Raw genomic sequence first — 15,680 nt, 5'->3', positions numbered from 1 at the left:
GCGATACCTCAGCGATTTCTCGAGCTGGATTACCTATTGATTTTCCTCCTTTCTTGCCTCCCAGGTTTACTCGGCTGGACATTGTGTGTGTTTGGATTTCTCAAGGATTCTCCCCCGACTAACATGGATGTCCCACCATTCCTTGCAGTTGAAGGTTGCTCCTTGGCGCAGTGAATGAAGAACATGCAGGGATTGCTAATGGGTTTGGGAAGCGTAGACTCTCTCCTCTCTGTGACCATGCCGTGATCGTGTCTGAGGGCCAGCAGTTTACGTATCCTCATTCTTACCCTACCGGGAAACCTGACGGCTTAGAAGGGGGAAGTAAGGCAGCGCGTGTGTGCATAGAAACATCATGAAGATTATTTCCCGTATTCTAACTAATCCAGTCTTCAGATGCACCATTAGACTCCTTCTTTGCTTACTGTGGATTGGATATTCTCAAGGAACCACACATGTATTAAGATTTGGTAAGATTTCCCGACACTTTTTCATTGTGCGTTTAAACCGGAATGCGATCTGCGTAGGATTGTCTCAGAAGGGGGTGCTGGGGGAGAGCTGGGACGTGCTCCTGGAGTCAGGCGCCGAAGTCCCTCTTTATTTTGTATCCGGAGGGATGAATTGCTGTGTGTGGTTTTTTTTTCTGTCGCTGCAGCTCATTGTAGCCGTAGTAACGGCACGATGATGATGATAATTATAATAACAATAGAGAGAAAAATGACTGGCAACCGTGTTTGCCTAAGGCTCTGCGGAGCTTGTGTGGCTTCCTCTTACTGTATCTTTTTTTATTTTCACAATAGTGGAAAGCACGGCTAACACAGCACTTGCTTAGTTACGATCTGTCAACTAGTTGTTAAGTTTCTGCTGCCCGTCTCTGGTCCATCGGAGCAGATTCCGTACGGACGCTACGCTGTAATTTGAGACCTTTGGGCTGGTTTTACTTGCAACGTCTGCCTAGTTGCCTGTCACTTCAGTGGCATTTAGTGTTAGAGAGGAGATGATTTATGCCTTGTTTGGTGATAGCGAAAGGACTTTGCGATCCGTTTCAGAAAAGCAGCTTTCCTCTTCCGGGAAAGTTATATGAGTCACCCTCCACTTCGCTTGCCACTCTCCCCCCCTTCCCCCCCTCCCCCCCCCAAAAAAAAAGGAGAAGGAGAAATAAAAAGAAGTCGTAGATAATCTGGATGAATTTTTAAGGAGAGCAGAGCGATTCCGCAGATCACGGGTCCCACTGGAACCGTGAAAGTAACCTTAACAGCTCCGTGTGTGGGGGTGTGTGTGTGTGTATCTGTTAGAGAGTAGGAGAGCGAGGGAGAAATTCCTGCCACTGTGCATCCCCGATAGAAGTTTTGCAGTGAGAAAGAGCAGGGCAGTGGGGAAAGTGCACCGCGCCTCCGAGATGCGGCTGTGCGCCTCGGAGGGGCTCGGGGGTCCCCGGAGAGAGCCGCTGCCGGAGCCCCGCGGGCGCGGGGCTGCGCGGACCCCGCGGGTGGAGCGCGGGCCCCCGCGGGGAAGCAGCGGCGGGGAGCGGAGGAGGGAGAAGGCGGAAAGTTGTGCACCGCGGCAAGCGGCACCCTCTGGGCCTGCTGATAGCACTGCTGGGGGAGGGAGCGACTTCTCCCCTCGTCCGCAACTGGCCGCGGTGAGCTCTAGCAGCCGATACAACCATTTCGGTGGGACGCTGAAAGCTCTGTCTTCGCCTGGGGGAAGCAGAATTTTGTGGTGGGTGTTTCTCATTTTGTTTAAATTCTCTCCTTCTCCCTTTCTCCCCGCACACACTTTCACGTCGACGGGAAGGTTGGTAATGATTTAAAAAGTCAAGAAGCTGTTACTGTTCTCGTGTGCGGAATTCCTAGTAGTACTTCTTCCCTGCTTCCATCTGGTCTAAAGGTGGTGCTTAAGGCACGTTGCTCTTAGCAACCGTCTTCAAGAATGCTTGTTTCTTTGGACATGGCTAAATGGGTCTGTATATCATTGCGGGGTTTATTTTGCATTCAGTCTGCTCCATAATCATGGCCGTGAAATTAGTGCCAGGGCTGACTGTAATCCGGTGCTGTCCAGCTGTCTGTCTGCACACGAAATCGGATTCATGAGAGGTGCCGAGGGTCGGTATCCAGGAGTCTGAATTACTTTCACGAGTAGCTATGCAAACAAACACAACCTAGTCACACCATTTAGAAGGATATGAACTATCTTCCTTCAGATTAGCATCCTCGTTGAATTTAGTCCAGTGTGTTTATGGAGGCGTGCAACATTTTTGTCAATGATTATAATAATAATAATCCTGAGACTGAATGGTCATGTAGCAAGACCCCGGTGTCCAGTGACATGGTCGCACATGCATGTGTCGACTAACTTCCCTTACAAACTGCCTCTTGGTCGGTTAACGGGTTATGCTCACTCCATTGTTTGTAGCAGCAAAGTATAAGTCCGCTTCTGAAGCACGAAATGCTTTTTGTTGTCCTTAAGAAAGGGTTTGTCGCCCTTGTCGCCCATTTGAGGCTTAGGGAAGAGAAGTAGAGAGTGGTCGTTTAGTTTATTTTAGTATGCAAAAACTTGGACGTAAGAGCGCGAGGAAGAATTTTCCCCTGCTCAGCCGGGCCCGTTGCACGTCTCTGCTTTAGGGAGTCTGGCTTTAGTCTAGTCCTGACGTGGAATGACATTAGCTCTGACCGTGAGAGAAGCCCAGCTCCTTCCCCAGAGAGTCATATCTCTCCGTCTCTCTGTAGGGGGTGAAGGGAAGGAAGAGGAAAAGATTTGCTAATGTCCAGGAGGGGAGTTCCCCTCCAGGTTCCTATGCAATCTGTCCCTTCGAAATGCCCTTGAGACCACAGGGACAGGATGCTCGTTGCCTTTCCCAGGAGACGCGAGAGCCGAGGAGATTCCCCCTGGAAGGCATCCCGCCAGCTCCCGCTCTTCTTTCTCAGCCAGCAGCGCTATGGCAACAGGGGAGAGCTTGAAGCCTGCCAGAGCTCCAGCCCCCTCATTCCTCCTGTGCAAATTAACCACCATGGATTCGCATTGTCCTTCCCACGGCTTCTGTCCCTGTTGGGACTAGCCAGCACGTCCTCTTTCTCTCTCTCTTTCTCGCTCTCAAGCTACGTTTTAGCAACCACACAGGGAAGTCGAGCCTCATGGGTTATCTGTCAAAGGCAAGGGGTTATTTTTGTCTGCGCTTTATGAAGCAAAAACGGGGAGAGTCTGGTGAGATCCTGGAATAATTCACTCTCGGGCAAGGTTACCTATGCTGTGCAGCGGCACCTGGACACTGACCTTCTGCTGCTGTGATAGGGCAACATAGTATTTGTACATTACACTAGCCACCCCTGCTAAATGACATCTTGCTTTATGGGGCAGGTTGCCAAACTTCCTCCTTTACCATTTCTGAATAGCTTCCCCAAAGCAAGCCCAGGAAACACTGAGGGTGAGGTTTGCACCCGCGGTACTCGAGAGTCTCAAACAAGAGCAGCCTAAACCATTGCTGCGGATTGAAAAGGCAGACCCTAGGCTGAGATGGGAGAAAAGCAGCCACTGGAGTAGCGGCTTAATATTTATCTCACCTGGGCTAAGTGTGACGGAAACTTGTCCCTTATCTTTTGGCACCATGCAAAAGCAAAAATAGGTGATCGTAGGCAGATCCGTTCCGTTATCGGGGATCATGCTTCGTCACTTTTCGATTTACCGCCCCTCGGTAAGAGCAGAGCCAGCGAAGCAGCTCCCGAGGAACATCGCGTAAGGGAATTACCCCAACGCCGAGCCGCCCTCTCGCTGGCTATGACGGACAGGGCGTCCACCTCCAACCCCCGAAACACATCACGTTTTCTTAGGCCCGCTCGCCTAAGACCTTTTCCTCCCTTAGGGCGTCCCAGCACTTCGCCGCATAAGGCAGAACATCGCCTTTGGGAGCCGTTAACGAGCCATTAGGAGGTGTTAACCATCAGCGACTGTTCACCTGAACTTGTAGGAACCCACTTCACTACTCCTTCCCCAAGGCAATGTAAGCCGAGGTATCTACAGCCCCTCTTTTCCTCGCTGTTCATACATGGAGCAGCTATTTCAGCTCTGCAGTTTGTTGTACCCTCAACCAAACTTCTTCATTTAAATTGCCCTTTTCGGGCTTTGTCTTTGCTACCAACCTATCCTTCGTGAAAGCGTGTGAAATACTGGCCTAGTACTTGTTTCCACACTTTTTTTTTTTGTTTGTTTGTTTTGTTTGTTTGTTTGTTTTTTTGTTTTCCTCTTCTACGCGCTCAGAAATAAGGGTAAATAGAAGTAGAGGCCCGTGCCTGTAATCTTGCCTTCTTGCTGCTTTGGTGCTGAGAATGTCCCCAATGAAAGCTATCTTGAAGCAGATGGAAAAGGCACCTCGATGGTTTAGAATTACCCTTATAGAAAGGAAAGTACCCCTCAAAGCCTAAAAGCAAAGTAAACCTACGAAATCCTAGGAGTTGGAGTACTTTCCAAGAAGGGAGGGTTTTGAGCCCTTCCTAGAATCGTTTCCCACTACTGATATCATTTTAAAAAGCACACAGAATAAAATCAGCACATTTCTACTACCCTCCACAACACCAAGATAATAGTAAAATTTGTAAAGCAAAGCTGAATGTTATCATGTACTCTTTGTAACGGAAGAAAAGGTAGTCTTATTTCTCGACTCCATTATGGGAACACAGAAAGGGGAATTACCACACACTAGAGGCTTCTTCCATGAAGGTTTGGCATGGGTTTCGTTTGAGATACTACTTTACCAAGCTTCTTGGGCTCAAGCAGGTTGAATTTCTCCCTGTAGAATTATTTTTTACAAGAGAGTGCTTGGCTAAAACAGAGAACAGCCCAACTCAGCCCAATCCACGGCTTGTGCAGTCGCCAGCAGGTGTCAAACAATATGCTTCTGGGAGTCAGATGACCATTTTGACATACTGTATCACTTAAAACCAGCAAAGACCTGGAAGAATAGCGAGATCTAGCTCTCTGCAAACAGGTATGAGACAGGAGTGTTCAAGAGTAATCAAGTAGAGCTTTGCTAGATTGGACCTGAACTAGCGCTACTGGATGTGCACTTTCTTTTGGGTTTTTCATTGTCATTCTTTTATCAGAAAGATGTGGATCTTCTTGTCTGCCTGTATTTAAGAGAGAATTGCGAGAATGTACATTTCTGTTTTTGATGTGGAAAGCTGACTGCCTTTGGATCAAGAATGCATTGAAAATCTGCAGAAGAAACTCTTGCTGTAGCAGTCCTCAGATGTCCACGGTTAGGTAATTCCAATATTTAGAGGCAATGAAAATTTTACTGCCAAGCACAAGAAGCTTTCAATGTGTGTTAACCTTCTCACAGAGAGGAGTTCAAAATCGGTCTTATAAACAACAACAGAAATCTTTGAAAGAAGAGTAAGGTTAAGAGCCTCGGGAAGGCAGCAAGGAGGTGAGAAGCATTGTTATTGACTGGTCTGGATTAAACAGCACAGAGGGAGATTTCAATCTGATAACGTCACAGCCCTTCCTGTTTTTCTTTGCTGCTTCTGCTGACAATTTTGTAAGGTAATTAAATTGGCTGATTGAAGTCACAGTGGTCATGGGGCGATAAAGACCATTTGGATTTAATGGAATTTAGAAACAACAGTGCACTGCACACAACTCTCACAGAACAAGAATTTTAATGACTCATTCAGGGTGCTGACTAAAGCGAACGTCCTGGACTAGTTTAATTGAAAGGGCAAAGCAGATTAGCTGTATACAGTCTTTATTGCAGTAGATAGGGGAATTAGAATTATCCTTTTAAAAGACTCATTACTGCGTTATCAAGATTGAATGTAGGTTAGAAATGCTTTCATCCATGTGGGCTTTTTGGAGCATTTCTGGACGCTTTCACCCCACTGTTTAGAACACCAACAGTCCTGTTAAAGTATTTCCACACAATTGTCCGATGAATCAAGTGAAGAGAAACAGAATTCACTTCTTACTGGCTGTTATTTGTCTTTGAAGTGATGCAAACTTCAGATAATACCTTCCATTTAAAAGTGACTGATGAGTGAAATGGTTTCTGTCACTGAAGATAAGAAACCAGAGAAAAAGAGATTTACTTGTATATTCTAAACACGAATATTAAGGATTTGTGATTTTATAAAAGAGAAAATCCCCCTGCTTTAGAAAAAGCTAAACTGAGTGTTTTGTAGTCATTGCAAATAATCGCAGGTCTTCATCCCTTACTTAATTTGTTTACCTTGTCTCTTTCTTAGTTCTAACCTTCACCCTTTATAATCTCTTCCGGAGGAACAATTACTAGAAGTTCTGTCAATAATGCAAAAGGGAAACTAGAAGGTCCCTTATTTCCATACTGATCAATCTGCAAGGCAAATTGATGTTTCCTGAATAAGCTTGTAATAATGTAATGTATGTTGGAAGATTAGATTAAACAATATGATAACATAATATCATTATGCAGTCACAACTGGAAAATGGAGAATCAAACACTAGTACCATATTAATGCTTATTATTTTATGCTCTCTTTTCCCCTTGGATCTTCTGGCTTCCACAGTGGTAACAGTCTTCTATTTATATAATGCCTTCAATATAAGCAACCAAAACTTTCAGTGATGCAAAGAATACACAACAAATACGCAATGATCCTTATTACCGTTACTGAGTTTAGCCAGCTCTGGATAAACTAGATCATATTGTAATACTATATAAAACATTAAACATAAGCTTATAAAAAGTGTATTCTTATTTTCACTTAAAAGTGCAATTGTTAATGAAATAAAACCACAAAAGCTTTTTTTTTTTCTTTTTTTTTCTGTGTAAAATTGGAATTAATCCATAGGTGCCATTCCCCAGATTGCTCTTTTTACATTTCCTACAAAAGATACACTTGGATCAAAATTGCAACTGGTTTTGATTGAGTTGTGGTCAGATTTCCTTGAGAATTGCTAGATATTAATTCATTATGAAGCACAATAACTCTTCTAGGAACTTGTCTGAGAGTTTCGTTTGATATATGTTTCAAATGAAACACACATTCTCAAATATATGCTTTTAAATTGTTCCATTGACAGATCTTTATCTACGGTAGATAAATAAACGTTCTTCACTACTATTTTGAGTAAGTGTCTAGAGCAATGTGAGTGAAACTTTAAAGCATATCTATCTTGTAGTCCTTAGAGATAACAATGGTTTGTCCTCGTCAACACATCAGAAGGTTAATTTATTTATAGGTCTTACAGAATTTCCTTTTTATATTTGGGGAAATATATTCATTAACATTAGCTGAATATCTGTTTTATTATATTTGATGTATTTTATTATGTTCATTCCAAACTATTTTAAAAACTGTTTTTCAATAAAATGGTAATTTTCATTTAAAACTCACTTGAAGTGGAAATGATAAAAAATCTCTGTATCTATTTCTATGTGAAAAATACTGCTTGTCAGAGTCGCTAGTTCTTATTATTAGACTTAGTAACACTCTGGTAGAATAGCAGTCCAGGGAGAGCTCAATAGACTTTCAGAAACTCTTCAGGAGACTTCATTAATTTTTAAACCAATGTGTGATGATTTCTTCTCTCCCTCTCTCTCTCTCTTTAAGGTTACCATTTGAATGTATCTAATCTTATATTTCCTTGTTTCATAAATAATCCATCTGATTTCAGTGGTGTTGCTAAATCTTGAAGTACCAAATGATCCTTGTATTTCTAAGTTGTATGTAGTTCTGTGTTGTTTCGTGTGAGGGGAAATCAATTTTGAAAGTGAATTGCTTCTTTTGTACCTTGAACCATTTGATCTCTTCCCTCACTTCCTTGTTTTCTTTTTTTTCCCCTATTTTTTAGTAGATGAAAGGCAAAACAATCACTAACGCACCCAAAAGGGGAATATTGGTTTAAATGTCATTTTCTGGTCCTCTCTGGCAAGTGCTAGTTTTTCTAACTTCTTGGTAAACTGCATGAACAATTCAAAAATGGAAGGTTTCATCTCATCAGTTTTCATTTGTCTAAAATATAGACTTCTAGTCACAGCCAGATTTTATGCTGTAGTAAATAGAGAGTGAAGAAGATAGAAAATTTAGACTAGGTTGGCTTAGACAAGATAACACTTACAGGGTAAAAGTTAGGTACGGTGAATATTGCTTTTTGTGACATCAGAAATATGGAGGAAGTGAAAGTGGATGGAGTACTGACTGTTTTTTCCAGATTTTATCAGTTTTCTTAGTACATACTTAACTCAAACACACAGGAAGGATTTTAAAAGAAAAATGGATTTGTTACTGGCTCAACAACTTGTTCCTGACATTAAAATCTAAAAATGTTGAAACAGAAACTGCTAACTAGTTCAGTTAAAAACTCACCAGCAAATGAATAGTGGTGGTTGTTTCACAATAGCTATTTGTAATTAGTCCAGTAAACAAGAGATTTAAAAATAAATAAATAAATAAATAATGTCCCTGAGCCTACTGAAATCTGTTGAGTTTTATTTGACTTTGTTCAGTTTTATCTGTTTGAGTCTGAAAGTTTGTCAAGTTTGATTCAAGAGATGCAGAATTACTGTAAAAACCTTGGGTCAGCTCTGGAAGAGCATGCCATCTTAAAGTGTACTTCTGAATATAAAAATAGCTATTATTTCCAAGCTGGTTTTGTCATAAGGTAACTGATACTGAGTTGAAAACACTCCCATTAAAAAGCTTATTCATGTGCACATGCACTGTAGTAGGTAATAATCTAGGTAAATTTATTAAGGATTCATTTATAATTGCACTTGCCATGCATTTGGGCTTTTATTTTTCTCCAGGAATGAAACATATGTGAGCTATATCAGTCAATGCATATTCATACTGTCATTTAAGAGTTATACAATTAGGATACAACTTACTCAGCAGCCCATAATAAAAATAGTTACACCACTAACCATGTATTTTTACAGGAAATATCTGAATCTTATAGCTCGCAGTATTCAGATTTATGACTTTCATCTTTTTTTAACAGGTAATCAAATATTTGGAGTGCTACCTCAACAGTCCCACTGTAAAATCTTGAAGAAAGTAATTCTGTTAAGCGGAAATCACTCAGATCTCTTCATACTTATATGATTTTCAAAATCAGTTCTGGATCATCAGTCAAAACCAGCCGCTTAGATTTTCAGAGAAATATATCATTTGATAGTTCAGTGCTAACTTGATTTATGTCAGTTAAAATCACACTATATTTTTATGCTTGATTTTGTCAATTAATTTACTGTCATTAACATTAATAATATAGTATAAAACAAATTCAATATTATAGAGAATAACTTCAGCTATTGATTTTGTTAGCTGCAAAGAATATACCCATTGACTAAACATACTGTTTTCCAGTACCAGCAAATACAACTTGTTTCACTGATCAAAAACTGCAAGGCAATCAGAAACTTTTTGTGCTATGTAGAAGTATACAAGAATAGCAATAATCAGCACAAAGATTACCTATTCTGTAACAGAAGAATGTTTTCTAAAGCAATAACTTCATTGTTATTCAACAACATTTATCCTCCGAGACAGGAAATCTTTAAAAGAAATTTCGTGTTACTTATTCTTTAAGGAATTAGGTAAAGAGGTACATTAGAGTAATTAAAATCAAGCAGAATACTTTAAATCAGGGAAACTGATTTGCTCTAAAAATCTTGCATCTGACTATATTTTGATATTATACTTTTTAACTGGAACAGATAAGTTCTGTTTGTTGTACACATTCTACTCACTTCAACAACTGGAAGTTGATCATATTATTCACACAGAATCTTAAAGAAATTATCAGCATATATTCAGATATTACACAAAAAATCATTATTCTTGCTTCATATTGTGTCACTTAACAAGCATTATTATCGGGACTCAGGGAATCTAATCTGTAACATTATTAATTACCCAAATTTTACTGTTCTACAATGTTTTCATATTGCATATGCAATTTTCATATTCATATGCGGTTTTCATAGTTTTCTATACTTACAGAAAATCTCCTGCAAGTGCATACATAGTTCTTTCAATCAAGTCCTCAATAATTTAGGGTCCTCAGGTGAGGACCCTGAAATAGGTACCTTTTCAACTTAATAAATAAATATTTTAAAAGATACATGTTCATATTCATTCCTGCTTAGCAAAATCTTGTCATTCTGGTCTTATACAGCACCCATAAATGTTGTGTGAGTGTCACCAAAAGATATGTGAGTGTCGAGGAAGGGCAACTTGCAGATTTTCAAGAACTTTGCTTTTAAGTCAGACCATTTTTTAGAAAGGTGTGATTTTTGGCTAACACAATTTTTTGGTGCTCACCCTTATACCATAAGATGATGGGTAATTTTAGATGCTGAACTACTTAGACATGCTCCCAAATACCCCTGACTATAAGGTTCTCTTCACATTTTTTTCAAAAAGTTCGACAGGCAGTGTGGAGGTAGTTTGAGAATGTTAATGCAGATGTTTTAAAGGCATCAGTGGTAAAAATACAGAACACAAGGGGATTGAGAATGGTTAATGAAAAAAAAAAGGACTTTACTTAGGCAATACATAACCGTGCAATTAGGAAGATTTTTGTCATTCAATTAAAATCAAGCAAATTGGCAAAATGATCCAATAATACTAAATATAATGCATAGCTTTATTTTAAAGCTAATTATTTGTCCAATTAAAGTCTTTTGTTGATTATTGGTTATCTAATATATATACCGTTTATATAAAGGATGGAAATATAGTTAAATATTTTTGACTAGATTTGACATTTTCTTAGCCTTGAAGAAAACATATACAGAGTCAGTTCAGGGGAAGTGGTAAACTCTGTTCATGCTTCATCTGTAAGTAGCTGAGGGAAGAAAATGGAAATCTGTGAAGAATACATGTAACTTCCTTTCAGTACTGCTATATGCATTTGTCTGAATGTCCTTGAGAAGGAAAGACTATAAAATGTGACTATTATTAAGGCTTATATCTTCAGATCTCGGCATACTCTATCATTCACAACACTCAATATTCCTGCAGAAACTTATTTTGTGACTGTGATATGGCTAAGAAAAATGCATCCAAAAATCTATTGGATCAGATCTCTTAATACCTTTTCAAACCTACCTGAACAAAGAAAACCATATTTAAAGATCAAATCAATGTTGGCTATCCACAGAATCTTCAGTGTTACCCATTTGTGACCTTGTCTGCCTAGAAGTGTCTAGCTATGCGTTTCTATGTTTCTGTGATAGTTAACATTAATTAAAATTTGCTTTTTTGGAACTTAATATAAGAATATGCCATATTCTTATATAAACAGTTTGGATCACTTTTCATATTTTGGGGCATGAGAAGGTGCGTGAGTTACTCTCCTGACTACTGCCTTCGAGTCTGTAGAGAAGTTGCAGTAGAATCTTATGGGAGCCTTTCTTTTTCTTTGTTTTTTTTTCCTCTATTTTCCCAGGCAGTTCCAAAAAATACTGTTTATTTGGCAGTTACACTAAGTACTGATTTCTTATTCATCAAAACCGATCATTTATAAGGACAGAGAATTAAAAACTGTTTATATCACCTGCTCTACTCTGCTTATATATTTACAAAAGTGAACAGCAGCATTTTCACTAATCCGCATTAACAATATACTATTGGATTTTTGATAATAAGTCTCTTTACTACTTATCTTATGTTTGGCAGCTGCTTCAGAGTGATACAGTACCTTTGCAAACTGAGCATAAGAACTAGATGGTAATAGTCTTACAGGTATAGGCCTGCGTGAATGTGCACATGTACACACATTTTCTTGAGATGGTGGTCCAAATGCAGAAAGAAAGTAGAATAGCATCTCCTTTGCATAAGCTGCTTTTAGCATAAACTGAGCAAATTACTTGAGGGTCCATTAAGGGTCCTTCATGGAAGGACTCATGAGGACTATCTATCTGCTTCCTTACGAGCAGTGTGAGCGTGGGATAAGAAAGGCTGCAGAAACTGTTCGCACATGGTGTGATCTTCATGTATATTTTCAAAGTGCTGGTGAAACCAAAAATCTTTCAAGAAACAAGCTATATAATTCAGTAAAAAACAGAAAAGAAAAATGAAAGCATATTCATGCCGAAAAAAGAGAACAATTCAGAATATGATACTCTAAGAGAGAAAAGCTAAATTCTGTGAATGAAGCTGTGGACATGTATATGTTCTTATACATTTACCTCCCCACACAACAGCTAAAGATCTGGAAATGGTGCTCAGTTTGCTATGGAGGAATATTCTCAACACAAGGGAGATCCTAATTTAAAGAATGAATCTGCCACTGTGCCAGATCCATAGCATACTACTTGCACTATTGTTTTAAGAGGAGGTAATTATGCCAATAGTAGCGAGTGGGACCAGCAGTATTGTAAATCAGTGTATTATGTTATAGTTGCTTTATGCTATAGCTTAATTTCTCCTGAGCTATAAAACTGCAGCCTAAAATTGCAGTACTATAACCAACTTCAGGCACTTTTTCCAGGCCCCACTACACAGAGCAGTGATATGCAGAAGATCAGGCATGCAATTCCTTACTGAGCAATTAGGAGAACTCCTGAGGAGGTAGAAAAGTCTTCATTACTTCCATATCTGATTAGGCACAGTTTCCACAAAAGCTTACCCACTTGAATAATTCCACGAATATCATTAGTAGATGGAAAGACAGAAGGGATTTTACTACCACGAGCAGTCTGCAAAATTTTTGAAAACAAGAAGCTGAAGGAAGCAACTCTAAAAATTAGCTCATGTTTTATAGTTCATTTAGTCCTCAAGCTGAAGTAATCTATGAAAGTTCATTTTGGTAGAAAACAAAACCGTTGAAAAAGAGAAAATATTGGTTTTGATGTTATCCTGAAGATTGCTGAGCTCTTTGTAATAAAGTAGCAAGAAAAATGGAAGGGGCTAGTTAGCATAAGTAAAGGTGTTAATGAAATATTTTGCAGTTGAGGAAGTTTATAGTGCTGGTGAACAAAAAGTATTGTTTACCAGGGCTGGCAAAGGACATGAATACACTCAGATTTTCAGATATGTGTTAAGAGTTCTAAAATGTCTTAGCTTAAGTATTTTATACTTGCCATAAAATTGAGCTGTAACTGTAGAGGATTATGGTTCTTTTACTTCTTCTTCTTCTTCTTTTTTTTTTTTTTTTTTAATCTTTAGCAAATATTTTATAATTAGCATTTTCGTAATTAAGTTTTTAGCAGGATTGAGATCTTTGAAAATTTGCTCCCCTCAGCAGAATCTGGGATTTTTAGAAATTCATTTCGGTTGATTTACATCACAGGCAATGATTTTTGAAGTCAAAGATTATTGCAGAAATAAGATTAACCTTAAAAATTCACCTATAAAAGCAAAAGCCTATTTTTAAAAAGGCATTATCTTGCTTGCAGTTCTTTTTTCATTTGCTTAACATTAATTTCAGTAACAAACAAATCTTTTACTATTTTTTTCCACTCATACTAACATCATAGTCAGCCATATTAACACGGCATAAAGAGACAAAACTTTTCAAATGGTCCTAAGTTCCTTTTTCAAAGATACCTTCAGTTAATATGCTAGAAATACCTGAAGATCATGTTTTCATAATTATGTGAGTGCTTGTTCCACTGACTCAGATCCTACATGATTTAAGACCTTTTACTTTTATCAGAACCAATGTAGGTGTAATCCTATCTTTCGTAATAAGAAATGATAATACAATAAGAAATTTTATTAAGAATTGCAAACTACAAATGACAGTAGCCGAGACTCTCTTAGAGCTAATTTAAACTTCAACTTCATTTAATAAAGTATGTTATTAGGAAAGCAACCGATAAAAATACAAAATATTATTATGTCAAGACATCCTTTTTAGAAATCCAGAAAATCATGAATAACAGAGAAAGGAAACTAGTAAATGGTTATTCACTTTTTTATAATAGCATATTGTAATATGATTGTTAGATGTTTTCAGATAGAATGTTTAAGAAAAATGAAAAAAAGTATGAATAATGAATAAGAAAAGTATGTAATTCGTTGCGAGGGAAAATTCTGGACCATTCCTTCTGCAATTATGTAAATTCAAGGAAAAGAGGTTTCCACTGGACACTATTGTAACTTCTGGCTCTGTAAATCTTTAAGTCAGTAATTGTGGAAAGTGGGAGAAATCAGAATAAAAGTTATTCCATATTTCCCTTGTTTTCTTTTCCTTTTCCTTTAGATGTTGACCACTGGCCTGTGCTGGAAATAGGATATGAGATTGAATGGCTCCTTTGCTACAGTCAGGCTCTTCTTATGTTATGTCTTCTACAACATGCAAAATCATAGAGTATAGAAACTGATGTCAGTAAGCTCCTGTGTTGTTACTGGATATTAAGATGAAGTTTAAGAAATAAATAATACAGCCTTCATATATGGTGAAATAATAGGAATCTTTTAGATACTGTACAAGAAAGGAAAATTTTAAAATAAATGCTAAATGTCACGTAAATAACAGTATATGGCAAGTAAGAACATGGAATAGAATGGAAAGAAACAATAGGCTCTTAGTTCTGGAGCTGGGGGCATGACAACGTCATACATTTGCCTTTTTGCAGAAATGTCAGTGACATTGTTGGTGAGTATAGTGGCCAGCATGTCTTCTTTTCTAAAATACAGTATCTCTAGGTAAATATTGCGGGCTTTGTGGGATGTTATTTCAGTATTTATACAGAATAAAGAGGGTTGCTTTAAAAACTTGGAGTTATCCTTTGAAGTCTCCAGGTAAAATAGTGATTACAGGCTAGACAATTTCTCTTATTTGAGGTCCATGTGCAGTAGTGGAGTTAACAGGCTAATGAACTTAAGTGACATAGATGATGATACCTCTAATTATGCAGGCTTGTGTCCAACTGTCAGTTTCTTGTATTACTTTTCTCAAAAGGAGGATGTGTTTAGCTAGGATAAAAATGTGGAAACGTTTCCTAGCAACTTGGGGCTAAGAGTAACAAGAGGACCAATTTTGGCTTGTCCATCCAAAAAAAAAAATGTGTTTCCTTCTGGACACTGATATTAGTGACTTAGAGATTGCAAAAAGTTTCATATATAATAGTCTGATATTATAATCAAACTCTATGCTGCTGAGAAATGTTTTTGTGTCACAAGAAAAGAACAACTGGCCATTGATAGCTCAATAGATCACTCTCATCATTACCTTGACGGGAGAAAGTTTATTTTTCAAAATGATTCTGCAGCTCTACAGTGGCTGCTGAAAATCCAAAGCCCGGAAGGACACCTCACCCACAGGTTCCATAAATAAAACAAAATAATTTAATCATTCAATATCTTCACAAGGGAAGTCATGAAACTGTTGACGCCTTGTTAAGGCCACTGTGTTTATATACTGTCAACATTACACAAGCAAAGAAAATGCGGAGTTTTCATCCCTATGTCAAGATGTGCCAGTTCTAGAGGTATTTTCCTTTGGACAACATAAAATGGAGAACAACAAGTAACTCAATTGCTTAATAGCTGCATATATAGGAAATTGCATAATCATGAAATAATTGGTTAAAGATGAATTTGAAGATGCCCAGACCAAGGATTTTTGCACAAATAGTTATTTATCTGACTTAACTTTTCTTGAAAATAGATTTCCCTAGAGCTTATCTGACTAGACACTGCTTTGAAAACCAGATATATGTTGACAATGTCCAGAGAAATATGCCATAGAGAAAT

General features: G+C 38.4%; 1 protein-coding gene across 1 annotated transcript in view; it reads left to right on the top strand.

Annotated features, from left to right (window-relative positions):
• Positions 1-352: 352 nt before the first annotated feature.
• Positions 353-15,680, top strand: part of GRIK2 (glutamate ionotropic receptor kainate type subunit 2) — a 413,047-nt gene continuing 397,719 nt past the window's right edge. Inside the window, exon 1 of the mRNA XM_062570999.1 lies at positions 353-467. Within this exon, the coding sequence (XP_062426983.1) occupies positions 353-467 (115 nt within the window). The remainder of the gene's footprint in view (positions 468-15,680) is intronic.

This window comes from Rhea pennata, chromosome 3 (genome assembly GCF_028389875.1).
Source record: "Rhea pennata isolate bPtePen1 chromosome 3, bPtePen1.pri, whole genome shotgun sequence".
NCBI lineage: Eukaryota > Metazoa > Chordata > Aves > Rheiformes > Rheidae > Rhea > Rhea pennata.
The sequence above is the reverse complement of the archived record's forward strand: the minus strand, read 5'-3'. Positions and strand labels throughout refer to the sequence as shown.